Source organism: Oryzias latipes, chromosome 9 (assembly GCF_053564925.1).
Source record: "Oryzias latipes strain Hd-rR chromosome 9, Olatipes_Hd-rR_3.1".
Taxonomy (NCBI): Eukaryota; Metazoa; Chordata; class Actinopteri; order Beloniformes; family Adrianichthyidae; genus Oryzias; species Oryzias latipes.
In genome coordinates this window covers 29,284,024-29,304,310 of record NC_136245.1, presented here as the reverse complement: position 1 = coordinate 29,304,310, position 20,287 = coordinate 29,284,024, and the positions used below count along the sequence as shown (strand labels likewise).

Here is a 20,287-nt window from a genome sequence, read left to right as displayed (position 1 = left end):
AGCAGAGTGAAAGGCCATTACAAATGAAAGGATTTCTTAATCTTTGCCAATACTAATATTGACTCAGAAATTGGGGGGCAAGTAAGGGGGCAGCTCCCCCCGTGGCGTCATCCCTGTCATGATTTGTTTTGATCCAAGTGATTCTCCTTTTTTTTTTTTTATTTGCACTGAAGTTTCAGTTTTTAGAGTTTAAATACATATGGAATGAAAAGTGGCCCCTTCAGCTAAAGTCCTCTGGATCTAACGTCCACCTGCATTTTCAGATGTTTTTGTCTCCTGGTTCAGTTTTTCTCCAAACTCTTATTGTTTCTACGGTTTTCTTCAGATCTGAGCATTCCTCACTGAGAGCTCATGACTGTCCTGTGTTTGAAGAACGAAAGCTTAGTCAGCCAATATGACTTTTAGCCAAAACTGGGACAATGAACCCTGTTGTGGTCTGCTCTCCCCAGCCGGCTTGGTTTGTCCTTGAAACTATTAGTTGCAACCAAGAGGCCAAAACACAAGACAAGGGAGCGAGGAAGGATCAAACAACAACCTATCTGTGCACTTTCAAGGTTTCAAACACTACGTTTAATGACTTTTTAATTCTCCTTTCAACACAAGACTTCCCACAGTTTTCAGACAGAAAGAGGACGTCGCATTATAGCTGCACAACTGTTGTTGTTGAGAGCCACAAAGCCTAAGCACACCCCCACACAAACACAACCCAGAATGGACACATATTTACTTCTGGGTGTTGGCAGTAGAGCAGCATTTGTTTGATTACACAGAAAAATGACCAAAATGCAAGGGGGGAAAAAAAACAAAGAATTACTGTTTTCTACCAAGAGTGACAGCAAAGTGAACAAAAAAAACTCTCATTTGTGAACAAACACCAAAGACAAAAAGGCACATTCGTTAAAAGAGTGACCTGCATGGATCATGGCACTAAAAGTTGCAGCAACACAAAGTGATTCCCAAATGTTCTCCTCCCCATCTCAAGTTCTACATCACGTCTAGAACATGTGATTAACATCAATAAAGGGGTGAATTTAAAAAAACAACAACAATCACAAATGTGAAAGAAATGACATTTCACCATCAAACCTCCTGATGGAGACAAAACCTGCAGCAAATAGGATCAGTGCTAAAAATCAAAAGAAAAACAGGTTGAATTTCATAAATCAGTTCTGGTGAAAAATTTATATTTTTTTCTATATAACTCCGTGTGACTGAGGCCTTTTTTTCAACAGTTATTCAAGTTCACATGTTACATACACTTTTGCCACAGACTGACATTTAAAGTCTCCTCTACATCAAACATTCAATCTGAATAAATACATGTTTAATACAATGTTTTTTAAACAATAAATCCTTTATTTTCTTTGCTGTTTTTAAAATAATTGACTCTCATTTTTCAATTCTGACTAAACTTTCATTTTATAACATGTTTGGCATTTACCACAAAGCTAAAACAAATTGATAATAAGAATTAACAATCAACGCTTTATTAAAACACTTAGTATGATATAAAACTAATATCTTTTGAAGGCATTGCTGCGGTTCGTGTGGATGTAAACTACAACCAGCTGCGGTCTGCTTTCTCTGGATTGAAACCAAGGTTTTGCAGAAGAGCAGACAGAGAGCGGACTGGAGAAAGTTCAGACTAACACCTGCTGTCTTACAGTAAACATCGGAGAAACAGCTGTGAACATGTGGAAGGAGCATTCTGGGAAATTACATCCAGAAAACTCACAGAGGAGGAGAAAACCTGAAAATGTGCATTTTTTGGCTCTGGCAGAGTTAAATAGATGTATTTAGAAACGTGAGATTTTCTTTTTTAAAACATGAAAGCTACTTTGAAACCTTTAAAAAGAGAAAAACCATTAAGGGGAGTACCTTTTTCCATCTAACCCTGATCTAGCTCTCAGTTTCTGCAGCTGGCTTTAGCTTTAGAAACAAAAAAGTTTTCTAAACTTGGATCCACAAGGGAAGCTCTCTTCTACTGCCACGCTTTAGCAGCTCACTCTGTTTTCCAAACCTTATTCAGGCCCTTCACCACTTCCTCGTAGATGATGAAGACTATGGCCACATCCAGACACACACGGCCCAGCCGCGGGACTGTCCCTTTGTAGAAACTGCAGGTGAACCACAACAAAAAAAGCATCAGTGTTGGAAAAATACCTCATTGGGTTGCTGATAAATGCATTTGCTCCCATTTTCTATTTTCTTGCCTTTATGGTAAAAGGATTCAACATGTTCTTTATTTTCTTTTACTTTACAAGACTTAAATTGTCGGATAAATTGTGAAATATTTCAGTCCAGATGCACTGAGAACTTATTTGTATATCTGTGCTAATTTGAAACACAAAAAAGAAATACAAAAATATCTCTGTTAGATGAGAGATTGACAAAAAAAATTGGAAATAACCACAAACTTACGCTGCCAAGCCTTCATATTTGAGAATCTTTACAGCGCAGTCCAACGTGCTTTTATATTTATGAGCATCAAGACCCTTGAAGGAAAAACAGTTTCACTTTATTGATTGATTTAGTTTATTTCAAGCAATTTCAGAAACAAAAAGAAAGGGAAAAAGACAAAAAAGTAATTAAACGCACATATATCCAATCTAATTAAGATAATAACTCATGAACTGTTGAGAAAATTAAGGAAAATAAAAGAAAAAGATGCTATCTTCTTTACTTATAATTACTCCTAATCGTGCATATTACATAGTTGACATTTTCCAATTCTTCACGGTTAGATTATTCATGTCAGATCCAAAAATTTCTCAGGTCAGGTGGTTTTACCTGCATCCGTGTCTTAATGACGTCCAGTGGAGTGTTTCCAAACACACTTGCTGCTCCTGCTATTGCTCCGAAGAGTCCCGTCACCAAAGGATTTAAAGCTTTATTTGGGTTATCTCCTTAATTTAAAAGAAAATATGAGTCAACAACAGTAAACAACGACCCCTGATCTAGTTTGAAAATTTCTTTATGGTCTGGAAAAGATTAAAATTTATCTCCAAGCTACACCTTTAAAAGCTAGATAACCTCTATGCCAAATAAAGACGTGCGAACGGACCTTTGTACCAGTTCCTGAGAGACGTCATGACAAAAAAGCGAATAGCTTGGTTGGATCCTTGTTTGAGGACGGTTGCTGTTAATCCCTGATACGTCCCTCTTAATCCTGATCAGGTCAGAAACAAAAGATTTCATTCCATCCAACATTTCAGAAAAGAATGTGCCTCTGTGTCAGCTGCAGTACCCCATCTCACCAGTAGATGTCAGCTGCAATCAAACACTTTCCATACCTTGAGAGCGAACAATCTCTCTGACTCCATGGAAGAAGCCTCTGTATTTTGGGTTGCCGGAAGTCTGGTCGTGAATGAATTTCACCTTGAGAGATAAAGAGAACACAATGACCAAAACCCAAAACCTGACTCTTATCAGAACACGACCTGATTAAGAAATACTGCATACAAATCAGCCCAGTGCCCGTTAAAAGAGCTTTGAGTGATGCTATAAACCTTACAGAGAAAATTCACTGTAATGTGTTGTGCAAACCTTTTTCTAGAAAAAAAAATTCATTTTTTAAAATATCCCCAGAGATTGTACTTTTTTTAACAGAAGGGCAGCAGAATTCTTGAAAGAGGTTTAAGCTCCTTTAAAAAAAACATTCAAAGTTTGTGGAAAGTAAAGTTTTTGCAAAATAACTATAAAGAGTTTTAAATTAAAATCAGTAACTCAAAGAAGAAGTTCATCAGTGTCTGAACTTTACAGTTTGGTCCTTTAGGGTTTTAGTCTGTGGGAAACTTTCCCTGTCGTAGGTTGTAAGTTGTGTTCATACCTTAACAGTTTCCATGGGACAGACCACCAGCACCGCCTCCATGACGCCCGCTCCGAGCCCACACAGCAGGCCACTGGTGCTGTCCAGCCGGCCGGACTCATCCTTGGCCCGATTACTGAGGATTTCAAACACCCCAAACCTGACAGAACAGACGTGAGAGCAAAAAATGAAGGAAAAAAAAAAATTTTAATGGCTGTTTAGAGTAAACCACTGGGTCTGTAACCTTAACCCTTGTGCTATCCTAGGCACTTTAACATTGGGAGTTGGGTCATCTAGACCCACTAGACAGTGCTCTGAACCTTTTTTCTTCAATGATTTGTGATCTTCACTGGTGTCCATGGATTACATGAAATCTTTCCACCTTTATCCACCTTTGTCATGGTAGGGAGAACACGTCAATGTAAGGGTGGGGTCATAGGATAGCACAAGGGTTATACACAAAAAGAGCCAATTTCTTATAGACTAAAACCCAGAAAAAGCTGCAAATTCCCACTTGACCTTTTTAAGAAATAAACTTTATATATATATGTTTTTAAAGCCATCAAGTCTTTTATTTTTGAAATGTGTTGCTTTCAAATATGTACAAATATTAGTATAACAGTGTTATATATTTCTATAAATAAAAGTCATTTGCTTTTTTTTTTCTACTTTTGAGAACAGCAAATAAAAGTTCCTTTCAAAATAAAATATATCCTGTGTCAAATAAGATCCCCCTGACACAGCAGATTTACTTGAATTAAAAACGGGAGACAGTCAGGTCAAACATGGTGTTTTCTATCAATATGGTGCCTTTTCTCCTAATTGTATTAAATGTAAACAGGAAAAGAAATTTAGATTCTATTCTTTAAGTACTTTGCTCCTGAATAGCAACTAGATGCTGTAAAGTTAAGATCGGACTGTGTGCTTTAAGCTTATTCTAAAAAATAAACCACCACAAAGCTTAACAAACTAGAACAAATTAACCACTAAAAAGCCATTATTTTTTCTAAGTATTTGTATTTTTTCATTGAAGCCAAAGAGTGACGATAGAAAGATAAAAGAGGCTCCAAAGCTTCAGGCTGCAGACCCCTGGATTGGACAGTTTGTGAGGAAAAAATGTTTCATTCGATTTTGGCATGAAAAATGGGAAATACTATCCAGTTAAACAATACATGTTCAACTCATTGAACCCCTTGCTAGTTTGATTTATTTAATTTAAGATAGTTTTGTTTCAATTTAGAAAAAAAAAAGTATGTTGCAGCTCTCAGCAACATTTTCAAATGGCTGGCGGTGACACAGTGGTCGGCTCAGTGAGAGGTCCTGGTTCTAATCTCGGCTAGAATATTTTCGTGTGGAGTTTGCATGTTCATCCCTGTGCACTCCAACTTCCCCCTACAGTCCAAAAAACCTGCTTCTAGAAAAGTACGTTTATTTGATGACAGCACCAGGGTGAAATCAAGAAAAATGAAAGATGCTTGGAGCAAGGAGCAGAATCGCCAAAAGTCAAAAAGCTTAATTTTGACTCAGATTAGACAGACTGTGAAAGTGCAAAAATGTTTTAAGGCATAATCCTGATTATCTGCTGCATCCTCACTAAAGATGTGGCGTGTTTGTAACCATCAACTGACCAGAAAAGAACCACTTTGGTTTTTCTCCACAATCAGAAAATGTTGTGCCGGTGAGCCTTTTAGAAGAAAGGTTATTTTTAGAAGGAGCCGAATTGTGGCGACAGCCGGACCCTGTCAGGAAGATGTAGCACAGGGGAGGGGGAGAACTGCCAGAGAGCATTGATGAATGCTGTGATTTCTGCTGTCTGTCTTTACTCAAACGGCGTTAGGGTCTGAACTTTATTTTTTTATTTTTTTACAGTGAGGTGCATTTGTGGTCATTCTCCAGCTGAGAAATCAGTAAGTCGGTCCCCAGTCTCTTTATGTGCCAGAGTTCAATTAAGCTTGACACTCAGTGTTTCCTTCAATAGGCTCACTAGGGTGTGAGCTTTGAGGCTGAAACGCACCGCATACAGTAACTGCTGCCCATTTATCTTCTATAATTGGCTGAGATGATTTTGTTTTTTTTATTTTCTGCGTCTCCTTTTCTGCTTAAAATTTCTCCTCGTCTCATTAAGCCTTCACATCTGTTCTTGCAGTTTTTGCTGCAGTCAGTTGGAAAAAACACACTTTGCAGAGTTAAATGGCTCCCACTGTCGAGCATGAGTGAACCTCACACAGGTAAAGAGCTCCTTTCTTCACAATGTAAAAGATGAGATGTACCTGCACATATAAAGCTTCTCTGGAAACACAAACGCTGTTCATTAAGGAGGAAAAACATCACCGCTGGGCTTACTTCACTCACCAATTACATGCAGCCTAAACTTTTCAGAATAAGACGCACATTTTTGGCTGACAGCCACAGTTAAATGAGTCATCCTCGACAGTCCAATCTTCATTAGCGGCTCTACGAGGTCAGATCATCGCATGTGGATGAAGGTGAGGAGGACATGGAAATACAGCGCTGGAGAGGATGGAGGGATGTTGGTGTGGATGAAGAGCTCATAAGAAGAAAAGGTTAAAGGCTCAATTGCGTGTCCCCCTCCCTCACATCTCTGACAATCTTCTATAGTGCTCTACTGATGGTGGAAGGGTAATCAGCTAATGGGATGGAGGAGATGGAGCGCTGGGGAGAAAAGGAGCAGGAAAGGAGATGATGGAGAGGAGGATATGCTGGATAAATTCATTCAAATATGTCTAAATTCAGATCTTTAAACAAGATCTTTATCGATTTAAAATTTCAAGTTTTTACTGGGAAAGAGCTAATTTGATTTTTTTTTGTTTAATTTACTTCTTTTACCTAAATTAAATGTGAAGTACTAGATTTTGATCAAGCATCAATTCATGTCACAGTCCCCCACAGTCTGCAGAAAAAACCTGAGACAATATCTTTAAAAGTATTTGTTATGTTCATTACTTCCGGTCCCTAAATTAGTGTTTTTCAACCTTTTTTGAGCCAAGGCCCACTTTATCCTTGACAAAAATCCTGCGGCACACCAGCAACCAAAAATTGAAAAAAGGAGAAACTCTACAGTCTGCATTGATGTACAGTCCCTCCACAATCTCACGCGCATTTTTGTGCTAATTGTGGCAGAAAAAGCTGGAAGTTGCAGCTGTTTTTTCTAAAAGATGCAATAAAGGTTAAGTTAGTTTTCTGTAATAATTTTCAACTAAATTATTTGAAATTTTACACTAGTAGTTGTTTTTTCCTCCAGTTTATTAACATGCAATTTTATGCAACCTCACAAAAAACAAATATATACGTTCTAAATGATCATTTTTTTTATATTTATTTCAATGTTGGTGCAAAGTCAACTGTAATTTTTGAACAATTATATGATCACAATATGTTTGATAAAATTTACACTAAAAAACTAACATTATAACTATGTTTTCTGTAGCTACACAAAAAGTGAACATGTTGAAGTTTTATTAGTTTTTGTGTTGTCTTCAGCAAAGAGGAAGTCTTAGAAAACTTTAACAAAACGTTTTTATTTCTTTTTATGTCTAATTTCCACATTTTTAAACAGACTGCAATTGAGGAGCCTGCAAGGTGCACACACACGCATCACTTGAACAGCACTAATGGGCTCTTGGCGCAGTGCTCATAATTTGGGATCAAAAATCTCTACAACACACCTGTGTCTCCCCTATCTCACCCTTATGTGTTGTTTCAGTGTTCTCTACGACCTGTCGCACGCAGCAGGCTCATAGAAAAAATGTCCAATTCCATTTTGGTTCAACGGGATCACCAAGAGGTCTATAAATTTGATATTTGTTGCAAGCCCCGTGCAGGTTTACCCATTTTTACCCACATACAGCCCCTATCCAGACGTAAGGGCATTTGTGACTAAGTGAGAGGAGGGCAGGGGCATACAAAGGGTAGCTTTTTATTTATTTTTATAATTTAGCTGCAGGAAAAATGAGAAAATAACCACTTCAGTGAAGGTACAACCTTCAGAATGGTAGTAAGTAATTTCTTTACAAAACATTATTGACTCTTACAGAGTTTATCCAGGTCTAAATCTCTGTGTTCAGCAAAAGTAAACTCTGTAATCATGAAAGTTAAATCAGATGTTAAAGCACAAAAAGCAATAAACGTCTCCGCTCCATCAGCGCTCAGAAAAATTCTCCTTAAAACAGATTCTAAAGCCTCTCAGCTCCCTGTGGCAATGATACTGACAGCTCTGACAATGTGCACAAGTGTGCACACACACACAGTGCATCTGCACACACAACAGCAGCAACAACAACAACCCAAGTCTCAATCTCTTTACCCCTCTGAGACCCTGTCTGAGTTTGAATGGCATCTTTGCTCTGCCTGGCTGGGCCTGCCGCTCTATCAAACAGACACATGCTGCCCTCCAGCATAACACAACACAGTGTTTCACACTGACACACACATGCACACACACACTGAAAGAATGAAAGAGAGAAAAAAAAAGCAGAATCACAGAACAAAAAGGCAACAACAAATGCATGCAAAAGGTGTGCATGTGCATGCACAAGACCTGCAATGCGCACGCTTGTCTGTGGATAAATGCCACAGCAGTGAAATAACAACATAATTATTCCAATGGCTAATGTGGTTTTTCTGCTGAGCCTTGAGGGTAATGGCATAGAATAATTGGAATGTGTGAGTTTTTAGGCAGAAAATCACCTCCTCTTAACTAAATGTATTATTGTTATTTAACATACTTTACTGGATCTTTACAAATTGATGAAATTACAAAATACACACCAGTTAAAGCTTTTTATTTGTTCATATTATCATGCATTGTTTCCAACATTTCTTACTAAAATAAGAGGGAAATTCTGTAACTATCTGGCTTCCTTCCTTCCAAATCTTCCATTTGGAGGGTTTCGACTTTATGTCATGCTCAAACGTTACTTTTTTGGATAAAACATAGAGTTTATCCTTGATGATTCTGAGTCTTTCCTGCAGCTGAACGGGGATTGTTCTGGTTTCTTTTCTCCACTCTGCTTTCTTTCTGGTGTTTACATGGACTGTTACACTGAATGATTAAGAGAGATGCCACCTGTATTTAGTCTGAAAGATTCTTCTTGATGAAGGAGAGTCTCCACTCCTCAGTCTCTTATATTTCAAGGAACAATTTGGTCACATCATCATCTAATCATGTATCAGGATTATAACTAAACTTTTTGTTGTTCTGGTTCCCTACTGTTTTCTGCTCTGTAGCACTCCCTTAGTTATTAAACAGGATTAATGAAGCAAAACCAAAAGAACTCCTCATACCTAACAGCAGATTTGGGTATAGATCCATACAGCAATGAGCTGAGCCCTCTGTACAGTCCTTTAACGCCGTGACCCTTCACCGTCTGCCTCACACAGTCGACTGGAAAAAGAAACACACAAAATGCATGACAAACATCCACAACCCGAGGTTTTAACAACTTAAAATCGAGTGGAAATGTTAGATCTTAAAGCTGCCAATCAAAATAAAGAAAAGCAAAACTGTTTTCATTGAGATTTTGCAGAAAACACACTACTAATAAAGAAAATAAAGGTGTGGAATCTACAGTTTCTCTGGAATTAAAATGATTTTGGTTATTTTTCTAGAAGTCTCCGTAGAAAAACAAAATCACACACTTGTGTTTCACACGTGAACTCATAACATACAAAAATGCTTTTCATGCAATTATGTCACAAAGAAAATTTTACAAAAGCAAAAAAAGCAGCAAGTTTTTTCACTCGTTCATGTCAGAAATACATTTATTCCTGGGGAGTTCAGTCCAGCAGACTGTGATGCTTGATTAAAAATAAATAAATAACAGCCGAGCGAGAAGAAGCAACAGCTGTCTGAAGGGCTCATTAGCATAGTCTCCAACCCACAAGGCTCCAGCTGAAGTGTACTGATCGGGGTTCATCCGTGCTTGTGTGGATTTGTCTGTTCTTACTCATATAAACAAGCACAGTGACAGCCTGCCAGAATCACTGATGTACATGTGGATGGCGCTAATTAAATAATGAGCTCCTGAGAGAGACAGACGCAAAAAACGGAGCCTGCATGGATGAAAGGACAGAGAGGCAGACGGATACCCACCTACTCCTCTGTATTTCGGTGGGTTGGCCCTCTCGTCCAGCTGTAACTGGGTCTTGACATATTCTGTTGGAAAAGTGATGCAGATCTCTATGCCACCTGCAATTCCACCTGCAAACAAAGCAAAAAAACTAAATCAAAGGGTTAATTTAAAAATATTCTCTAAAACAGTCACAAATGAAGGTGAAGGACCAACAGCAGGTTGTATTAACACGTATTAAAGGCTCTCTCCAATCTTCTTTAGATTGATTGTAAAAGCCTTCCCAGTGATCTTAAGTGTGATTACGCAGATTTGAGCAAAGAGCAAAAAACCTGTGTCATTTTCTAGGACATTGTTTCCAAAGTTCCTTGGAAAGTCACCTTTGAGCTGTGGGTTGGGGACTTTTGGCACGGAGCAACCCCGCCCCCCTTCTCCTCCCTGTTACTGTAGAGCTTGAAGCAGAAAGCTTAACGTATTTTCTCGACAAAAATATGTTCTTTATAAAATCGGATTTATTAACATTGATTTGAATAAAGAAATGCCCAGAAATGCAAATTTGAGCTTAATTTTCTTTATAAATTTACTCTATCATCAGAAAAATGCCACAAGGACATGTTAAAAGTACCAATTTTCATCGTAGTGGTTCTTTAAGTCCAACTGCAGCTTTCCCAAACCTTCCTCAGGCCCCTGGCCCTTTACGAACCCCAAGCTGGTGCCATTACGTCATGAATCATTACAGTGACTCTGCAGATGGCTTTTAGTCCATAAACATTAAAAGCATTGCTGCCGAGGGAGGAAGAGTAACGAGCTGCACAAAGATGAATCAACTGTTCCCCTCATGGGGAAAGCAGACCCGACCAAGCACAGAAAAGACTGGACGTGATTGAATTTGTTTTTGTTTGCAAGAAGAAAAAATGCGCATACATGAAACAAAGAATACGTGGAGCTTCAGCGGGCGGATGGAAATTAGTCCAAAACAGCAGCCAATGCACAAAGAAGATGGCTTCCAAGAAAAGGGTTTTAAAGAGAGAGAGAGATGACAATAATTAAATTATCCACTCAGGCTGCAGGGAGGGGCTCCATTACTGGGGCCAAGACTATCCATTACCTCAATGACATGGGCACACACATTCACCGTACACACACATCATGCACTTGCACAGAAACACACCAATCTCCTGGAGGTAAAGAAACCTTAACAAACATCATTAAAAGCTGACTCAAGAGGCTCAGATTCTGGGATTTCCATGACTTTCTTTAGCTTCATAAAGAAAACTAACATTAAACCTTTAAGGGGCTCACCATTTCTATTATATAAGTTTTTTTGGTTCAATTTATCATTGAAGTCAAAATCATATACTTCTTGATCCAACGAATTAAAAAAAATCTGACGTATTCCATTGTTCTTCTGTCACTAAAAAGTGTACTAGATATCAAGGTCATCTGTCATTATAAGGAAATTCACTGCTGTGGTTTTCCTCTCTGCTCTTTTTTTCTCTCAGCTCGATTTTATAATGGTTCAAGTCATTTCCATTAACAACTTGCCTCAACCAATTCATTGATTAAACCATTTAGTCGTTACACCGCTTTATTTTTTTTATTTTTTATTTTCTGGCAAATTTCTCTTTGTTGTAACAATGGATTAACATTTTTTTAAATCATACATATTACAAGTTTGTCTTCCTATTCTTCTCTTTTCTATTATTAGTAGTGATTGGAAAAAAATCTCTGCAGTGGTAAAAATATTTTGCAAAGATTTTGCTTTTAAAAAAATCCTAAATAACATTTTCCACAAAGGAACAAACGCACCTATCAGGTTACAGATTAGACTTTTCAGAAGAACATCCTCCGTTCTTCTGATCAGTATGAAGAAGTGAGTGCCAGTGAGCTGCGATTCAACAGAAATCACAGGAGATCCTGATCTGGGATCAGTTGTGTCTGTGGGAAATGCAAACACTGACCATCATTCGTGTCATTTCGGCAAAGAACAAGCTAGCCAGCAGTCTGTCAGAGGCAACAACTCTGCCTCACAAACACGATCCATCCTAATCAGACCTGCTGGTGGAGGAGATGCAGCTTGTTTGTCTTCTGGTCCATTTTGCAGACACACACTTTTATGGATGACACCTGGAATGACTCTTGTGTAGCTGCCAAACGTGGGTTGTGTGAGCAAAATGGTCATTAATCTTTATCTCCACAGTCTTTTCTACGCAGCTCCCCCTCTTCCTCCCTTTCTCAAGATTGTGTCATAAAAATCAATGAATCCACATAGAAATTTGTCACTTACTATTACCAGTGAAAAAAATTGAAATGGCAAAGAAGTGATGCTGGGAGCGGGCCTTTACATGAAAAATACCATTTCCTCAAACTAACAGTTAAATAAATCACAGCAGAGAGCGACTGAGCGGATTTACTACTTAATGCTGTCCTTCTTAAGCCAGACAATAATTTATAACTTAATCAACACGGCAGGTGCCGAGCTCGTGCTGCTCTCAGCCTCAGTCTGAAGACAGCATGTGGAAATTTAAATCCCTATTTGACGTGGAACTCAAAACTCAAAAAGCAGAGGAATTAACGGCACAATCTCTGAAGGTTTGGACCCTGATTGGACAGATTTACTTCACGAATGGTTGAACAGGGAAAAGTTGTTTAGTAAAATCTGGGCTTTTATGATTTATATCTAAGCTGCCAGCATTAAAGTCCCACTCCGATCCTCTTTTAATCTATTGTAAAAGCCTTCCCAGAGTTCTTTTAATTATGATGATGCCGATTTCAGCCAAATAAAAAAAAAAGAAAAGAAAAAAAGTGTTGTTTTCTAGGACAGAGTTTCTGCAGAGCGGCATTAGTTCATTAGAGATTTGCCTGAGTTGTGGGCGGGACTGTTGGTGTGGAGGAAGCCTGCCTTCCTTTTTATTTTTTGAGAAAGGGACCATGTATTAACGGACATTACAACGACTATAAAATATGCCAGATTATAGCCGCAGGCTGATTTCTATCTGAAGTCCCTTGTCCAGTTGACGTTAAAAGAAACAAAACAGAGTTTGAGATATAGTAAAATTATAAAACATGGGTAATAGACAGTATTAATTTAGAATAAAATTAAAACAAATACATTTTTTTAAAATCAGTGCCTGTTTTAATATTGATCAAATTTTCCTATTTCTGGTCATTTGTGATTGCACATTTGAGATTCCTAAATCCACAGTTTCAGTTTTTTTAAATGACAAAATTGACGCTTTATCTTATGGTATGTTATACCAAAAGGTTGATCCCTGGAATGACAATACATTTTGTGGAAAAAAAGAGATTTGTCCAAATGGAATCTAACAGTCACCTCTAACAACAGCCCGAGTTACTCTGGAGGAGCCTCTGAGTGATTTCCCATCATCCCTTTGTCTACTCTCTCTCCACCTAGCTTACAGCCCCTTACCACCCCAACCTACTGCTGCAACAAAAATTGCCATATTAGAGCCATCCAGCCGTACAGTTTTGAGCCAGATACCAGCTCAGATGAGGAAAACAAAGACACACATGGATCGATTTGTCTACAAATGTATGCATCAGAATGGAGCAGAGCAGGGAGCTTGTGGCCCGCCGACTGTAGCACTGACATCACTACAAGCTTTTTCCGTCATCTGTTCCTGATTAACAGCAATTTCAATAAAGAGGTACTCAGAAATGCAATTTGGAGCCTAATTTTCGTAATATTTGTCCTCGATCATCAGAAAAATGCCACAAGAAAATGTTAAAAACTCCATTTTCATTGGAGTAAACTACAAATTACTTTAAAAAACAAACAAAAAACAACACACAGAGGCAGGAAAAATCTACCATCTGGAATCCAAAGTAAAAATGTGGCGGTAATATGTTAAATCTCTATAAAAAAAAACAAAAGCAGGTACAGATAATAATAAGTTCAACTGAAAAACCCTTTTAGACGGCAGAACGGTACTCACAGCCACTTTTCTATAGAACCAGGAGGAGAGGAGAGGAGGTGAGCCAACAGCTGACAGGGAGGAACCTCCTCTGAAATCCTCTCCAGCCTGATGTTCACCGGCACTAATGAGCGCCTGAAACATCTGGTTCAATGGGAACGTTTGGTTTATGTCAAGAGAAAATGACATTTCAGAAAACTCTGACGTTCATACGAGGCTCCATTTTCTTCAACTTTCTTCATTTTTGTTATTCTGCTGATTCACTTTATTCAAGAACAGTTTAACTCAAAGGCTATTTTGATGGTTTTTAATAAGTTGTAAGAATTTATACTCAAAATAAAGAACAATCAAGGCATTTGAAATGATTAATTTAGACTACAAATGAATTGGAATAATCAATTATTCACCCTGCCTTCCCCCAACAGTAGCTGGGATAGGCTCCAGCAGCCCATGACCCCGAAAAGGAATCAGCAGGCTCACAAGCTGGATGGATAATTAACAGTTGTGCTGATTTTTATTTCAAACTTTGCACAGCAATCTCTCTGGGGGGAGGATCTCAGGAGTGTGGTCCTGAAGGGGGACGACGCCATCACATCCACATCTCTGGCACAAATGAAGCCCGAGGAGTGATGCTTCAAACGGGAAGTGTCCCGTAAACATTCCTGAAAATGAGTCTGTGCATAAGATAAAAGGAACGTTCCCCATTCTTTCTGCTTCCACTGCCTTGTGGGCTTTTAATTTTGCAGTCATTCTTAATTACTGAGAGGATATTGATTAATTTTACATACAAAATGCTTTGAAGCCTGCAGCACTAAAATGAAATGCTGACTTAAATCAACAGAAAAAGCCGGCTCTTGCTTTTTTGCTGTTTACACCTGGAGACAAGACTACAAACAGTTTTAAAGCCCAAGAGCAGTTTTCTTTTTCAGCATCTTACACTGACGTCACGTTGTTTAAATGTTGAGTTAACTACCCTTTACATCAATCTTAAACTTTAGCTGTATCATTGCAAAAACATCAGTTTTGTAGATTTTCTCAAATATGTTTGAGGCCAAACTGAAACCAGTTTACCTGTGAGACAAGGGCTTCATATATGGATGCAAAATGACAAAAAACCAAAAATCTAAGTACTGGTTTGGGATACTGGGTCTAGCATTGTGTTGAATCCCAGAGTTGTCTTTAAACAGATCTCATTTCTACATCAGCTCTTAACATGCTGAATGGCTCCTGTAGTATCTGAGATGCAGCTTTCAAGTTTGAATGTGTTTTTCTGAATGATGTCTGACTGCAGGGGGAGGGCAGGTTTGTTGGGATGGATTGTTTTCTTCTTTGAAACGATCTCTGCTGGCCTAAAAATTAGAAATTTGTTTGGAAACTGTTTATAAACCTTTTCTGGAAGGTTTTCTGTTGGTCTCACTGTAAGCAGCGAAGGGCGTTAAATGTCCAATTTAAGCATTACTGAAGTAGAATAGAATAGAATAAAACTTGATTAATTCTACAAAGGGGTATTGTCACCATAGCTCAATTAAAAGCTGCAGATAGATGTCAAATAACACTAAAACTACACTTTATCATTTTGTACTGTGTATAATTGATACGGTTTTGATTTATGCATTCAATTTTTTTTGATTTTTGTTTAAAATTTTAAGGTTTTTGGTTTTATTTTGTTGTCCGATTTAAGTTTTTGCTTTACGACGTTAAAAATGAAGCAATAGGTTTACATTTTTGAACTATGAAGATGTGTTTTTTTATGTACTTGTACAAATATTATTTTTCCCTTTCCTACCAAATCCTGCCTTTCAGATTTCTACTTTTCAGTTCCTGTGTGCAAACTTTCCAGCTGAGCATTTTGGAGCTTTTGGTTGATATTGCCCTCAGTTCTGAGCAGTTGAGGCAAAATGTGAAGGTTCTGACAGCGTTGAAAGATCGTTGGAAAGGAACCATTTTTCTTGGTTTGAACAGAGTGCATTTGAGGCAGAGAACTTAATTACTTCTAAACTGATTAACGTGAGCTTTCAGAAGATTAATGTTGCATTCCTGTCCAGTTTGACAGAAGAGTCTAAAGAATTGAAAAACAAAACCAGTCGGAGGCTTAATAAGATATGTGGTATGATGATAAAAAGCAAAAACGGATATAGAAATCCTCTAAGGGATCTGACAGAATCCTCCAGTAGAATCATGACAAATATCTAAGAGAAGAGATTAGAGATTTGGGCAGAGAATAAGGAGTGGTTAGGGTTGGTATGGATGACTGCGCTGTGATTTATCGTCTCTCCCCTTGATACCCGGGTCTGAAAGGAGTGAGACGAGTGGAAGGGAGAGGACTCGGCGTGTCGCCTGTGACGCGAGGAAAGTGGGAGTAAGGCAGAGTTTGACGAGCCCTCCGAGCCTGAGAGGAGACAGCCTCTCAGAAAACAGAGCTGGCTGCCCCAAAGCCAGAAACAGAGGGATCACGGAGGGAAAACAAGAATAAAAATCATAAAGATACAAAAAACAATTAAAGTGTGATAGTATTTAGTAGAAACATTCTGAGTATCTCCCTGTTGAGCAGCAGAGGTCCACATAAAAGCCCCCCCAGAGTGGGTGGAAGGACAACCAGAGTCCTATTTAGGCCACAGTCTTTCCCTCAGGCGTCTCGCAGACAAAACTCTCCCTCCTTCCACGCCTCAGCTTCAGTCATCATCACTGAAAATGGTGCCCCCCTCCTCCCAGCCGCTATCTGCAGGCTCTCTGAGCCATTAGGCTGTGACCTTCCTCTTGCTTTGTCTACAGAGCCATCAGCCATGTTCAAGCGCATCTCTGTGCCGCAACTGGCAAAACAGTCAGGTAGCATTTGGAAAGTGGAGCTGGATTAAGGAAAACAACGTTTTCAGTGTTTCAGCTGTGCAGACTCAAAGAAACCAGCCGAGTCATCAAAATGAGTGGCTGAAAGTAGGTTGAAAAACTTGATCAACAGGCTGGATGCATGATAAACGGCACAGTGGGAACAGCGAGGAGCACGACCAGTCAGTCAGGCTGCACAGGACTGACGGGGACCAAGGAGTCAGCACAGTTATGGTTGTCAGCACGAAGCTCCTGTGGTTTTTCCTTCTGCCTTTTCAATCCGATCATGCAATCAGTCAGCACTTCATCTGTTTGTAACCTCCAATTGTTTTCAGTGGTGTTTAGATGGAAAACAGTGACGTGATTGAGTCGTTTCCACGTTTCCAAACACATCCGATCATCCAGGAGATTAGTATGAGGTGTTCTGATGCTGCTTGGCACTAAACATGCACCTGAACTCACCACATGTGAGGTAAAAAAAATAGGATTACGTCGAGAAAAATGAAAAAATTATTTGAATCTTTAGTGAACTTACTGGTGTGTTTGCCATTCACATTGGATGTTTACAATTGTTGTAGTATCATTTAAAATTCAACATAAAGGATTATAGCTTAGAGATTTGAGAATTATTTGCTTTAAAACAAGCAGAACAAGAGTTTTAAAACATTTATACCCTTTGGAATAAATCTTTGGAAGCTCATTGTATATAGTTTTTATGATATTTTTACATATTTTGCCTTTATACATTTTTTAAATGTATCTAATCTTTGTTATAAAACATTAAAAGCCCATCAAGTTGACTGTTGTTGTGATGTTGGGCTATAAAAATGAAATTGAATTGAATTAAAATTAAAATTGAACTATGAAAAAAACTGTTAAATCTCAATTTTTGTGATTTTTCACAGTAAAAAATTGTCAAATTTAGTCCTAGAATGTGGGGTTTTTTTTGGACAGTTTCCAGTTCATCGTGGAATTATTGTGTTAAATAATGAAATATATTTCTAAAAAAAAAAGGTGTGGTTGTACTAAAAAGATGGATATGAAGCTTTTCCACAAACAAACAAATTGCAAAAAAAAAAGAAAAATTAAAAACTGCTCAAAAAGGTCCTGAACTACTAAGGGTGGTTTGAAGTCCACAGATTTATATTCAATGTTTGTTTGAAGCCAAAACAAAAATCTTGTTTTTCTTTTTTTTTTTTTTATCAAAAGGATTCATTGAAAACTATGAAACATTCAGTAAGTAACAGCTGCCAGAGCGCAACACTAAAATCAGCACAGAGCCGCTAAAAACCAGCATGAACCCTTCACACATAAGAGTGACTCTTCATCAGGTGGAGCTGCTGGAGCCTGATGCTGGAGGTCACAGGAGGGAACAGGAAGCCTTCAGAACTTGGTGCATGACAGCTTATTTTTGTGAACAACATAAAAATAACAAACCTTTGCAGGCGTCTCTAAATCAGAGTTTTCCTGAGACAAATGATAAATGATAGAACTCATCACGTGTTGATTCATTTAAACACTCTAATGAACTCATCAGAGACGAAAAGTGTCCAAACTGTTCAGGAAGACAATAGAATTGAAAGCTCATCAAGGTCAGCTGAGCAAGTTTTGGAACAGATAACGTTAAAGCAAGACAAACAAAATTAAAGACATTTGAAGGTCTAAAGTTTCAAGGCAATCAAGAATAAAATGTATCAGCAGCAACGATAAAGAGGCTCTTGGTGCTGCATTCTTAGTCCTTTGTGATCTGATGGCCATCACACAGTGCCGACACACACACACACACACACACACGATTGCATGCACTGTCCCAGGAGAAGGTCCTCTCAATGACATTACTGCACGCTCCAATTCAATTATGTGAATGGAATTTACAAAAGAATAAAATGCAGGGACCAGACCAACCGAAAGCAGCAGAGTTGGAGATGATTCAACATCTCCAAGGCTCAGATGGTTTTCTGCTATGTGGGTCTCTAGAGAAAAGAAGAACCTGCAGATATTTTTTTTGTTTTGTTTTGTTTTCTGAGCAACACGCTCATTTCAAAACCACAAAATCACAGTTTATTTTGCTGTGAGAAAAACACACCATAAACAGGTTATTCTGCAGCAGCCTCCTATATTTATTACCTTACTGATTGTTTGCCCACTAAATCCCTGCAGAACCTCTAATTTGACTCATTGGAACTTTTTTCACTTTGTCGTCTACTTTGCATGAAGTGAGGGCTTCAAACCATAACCAGCTGGTGTGTTCAGGTGACCCTCAGAAACAGGAGTGCGTGCGTTCTGTGAGCTCACCTGCCAGGATGGCTTTTCCCGGGTGGGTTAACTTCGCCTTTCCAGCCGGCGCCGCCGCCGCCAGACACCGCGGTCTGGAGAAAGGGTTGAAAAAGGAGCCACGATCTTGCATAGTTACTCCGTGAAATCTGAGGAAAACCACTTTTTTCCCCTCTTAAAGTGAGGTGAGGTGGGTCTAAAAACGCTGCGCCGTCCTGCCGGCGCGCCCTGGATGCAGGTGATCTCCGCTGCGCGCAGACGCTCTCCCGGATCTCTCGGTTGACAGTGGGCGGACACTCTTGAGGAAGTTGGGATCAACTACTTTCAATAAATGTTGTCTGTAACCATGGTAACGCCGGGGCTGAGCTACAGGGGATCCAATGAAGCTTGACTGCTCCTCTTGATTTTTAACGTTACGGTTGCAAAAAATGAAAAAAAAAAAAAAAAAAAAATCAGAACAGATTTTCCAGGTACATGGAATTAAACTGCATTCAGAGATGATTTTAAATATATTTCAGAAAAGTTAAAAACTACAATGGTGCAAAAGGGATAAATTAAATAGTTAAGTAAAGCATAAAAGGGGTGGGAATTCCAAGCAAATAACTTAACTCTTTTTGACAAACTACACATTTAATAGTTTTGGTGTGTCATGTAATAAAGTACAAATATGAATAATTAGAGGCCTAATGGTAACATTAACATGTGTCGTAGGTCTTTTACCTCTAGTTTTCCCAATTAAGTTGTAATTAATCATCAAAAATCTGATATAAATCTTCGGGGGGGCGAAAAAAAGACCCGTCACCCTCTGCGGGTGTTTCTCACCCAAGCTCGGGTCCTCTACCAGAGGCCTGGGAGCTGGAGGGTCCAGCGCAGTAACCTCTCTGTTCCTAGCACTGCGCTTTTCTCTGCTGAGATGTCTGATATCTGCTGTAGCCACTCCTCCAGTTTTGGGAGGCACCACAGGTGAAGGTGACAGTGGTGACAAATTTACTTGGATTTTGTTTATTTGGAAGCTTAATTATAATTAATAATTGATTATTCAAGCACTCTGGTTACTGCCCTGTGTGCTCCAATTAGGACTTGAATAATCAAGTCACAATTAAGCTTCCAAAATAAACAAAATCCAAGTAAAAAATTTTTATACCAACATGACTTTTGGTTCATTTTTACCTGCAAAGCTTCATTTTTAAATTCTTAAATCTTCCTTTAGAAAACTTTAATGCTTTTTTTCCCCCATTAAGCCTAAAATTTTTCTTTGTTTTTGTTTTTTTCATTCTAAGTTTTTTTTCCCTCTGCTGTCAGTTGCTAGGGTGACAAACAAATTTCCCACGTGTGGGATCAATAAAGTATTTCTGATT

General features: G+C 38.6%; 1 protein-coding gene across 1 annotated transcript; it reads right to left on the bottom strand.

Moving 5' to 3' along the window:
• Positions 1 to 547: 547 nt before the first annotated feature.
• Positions 548 to 19,821, bottom strand: si:dkey-178e17.1 (tricarboxylate transport protein B, mitochondrial). The gene is made up of 10 exons (XM_004072164.5): positions 19,752 to 19,821; positions 18,951 to 19,328; positions 9,921 to 10,028; positions 9,113 to 9,212; positions 3,830 to 3,968; positions 3,294 to 3,378; positions 3,065 to 3,169; positions 2,791 to 2,906; positions 2,422 to 2,495; positions 548 to 2,117 (listed from the first exon to the last, which is right to left on the bottom strand). Exons 2-10 carry the CDS (start codon positions 19,060 to 19,062, stop codon positions 2,003 to 2,005), a joined length of 954 nt encoding a protein of 317 aa, XP_004072212.1. The 5' UTR covers positions 19,063 to 19,328; positions 19,752 to 19,821; the 3' UTR covers positions 548 to 2,002.
• Positions 19,822 to 20,287: the final 466 nt, after the last annotated feature.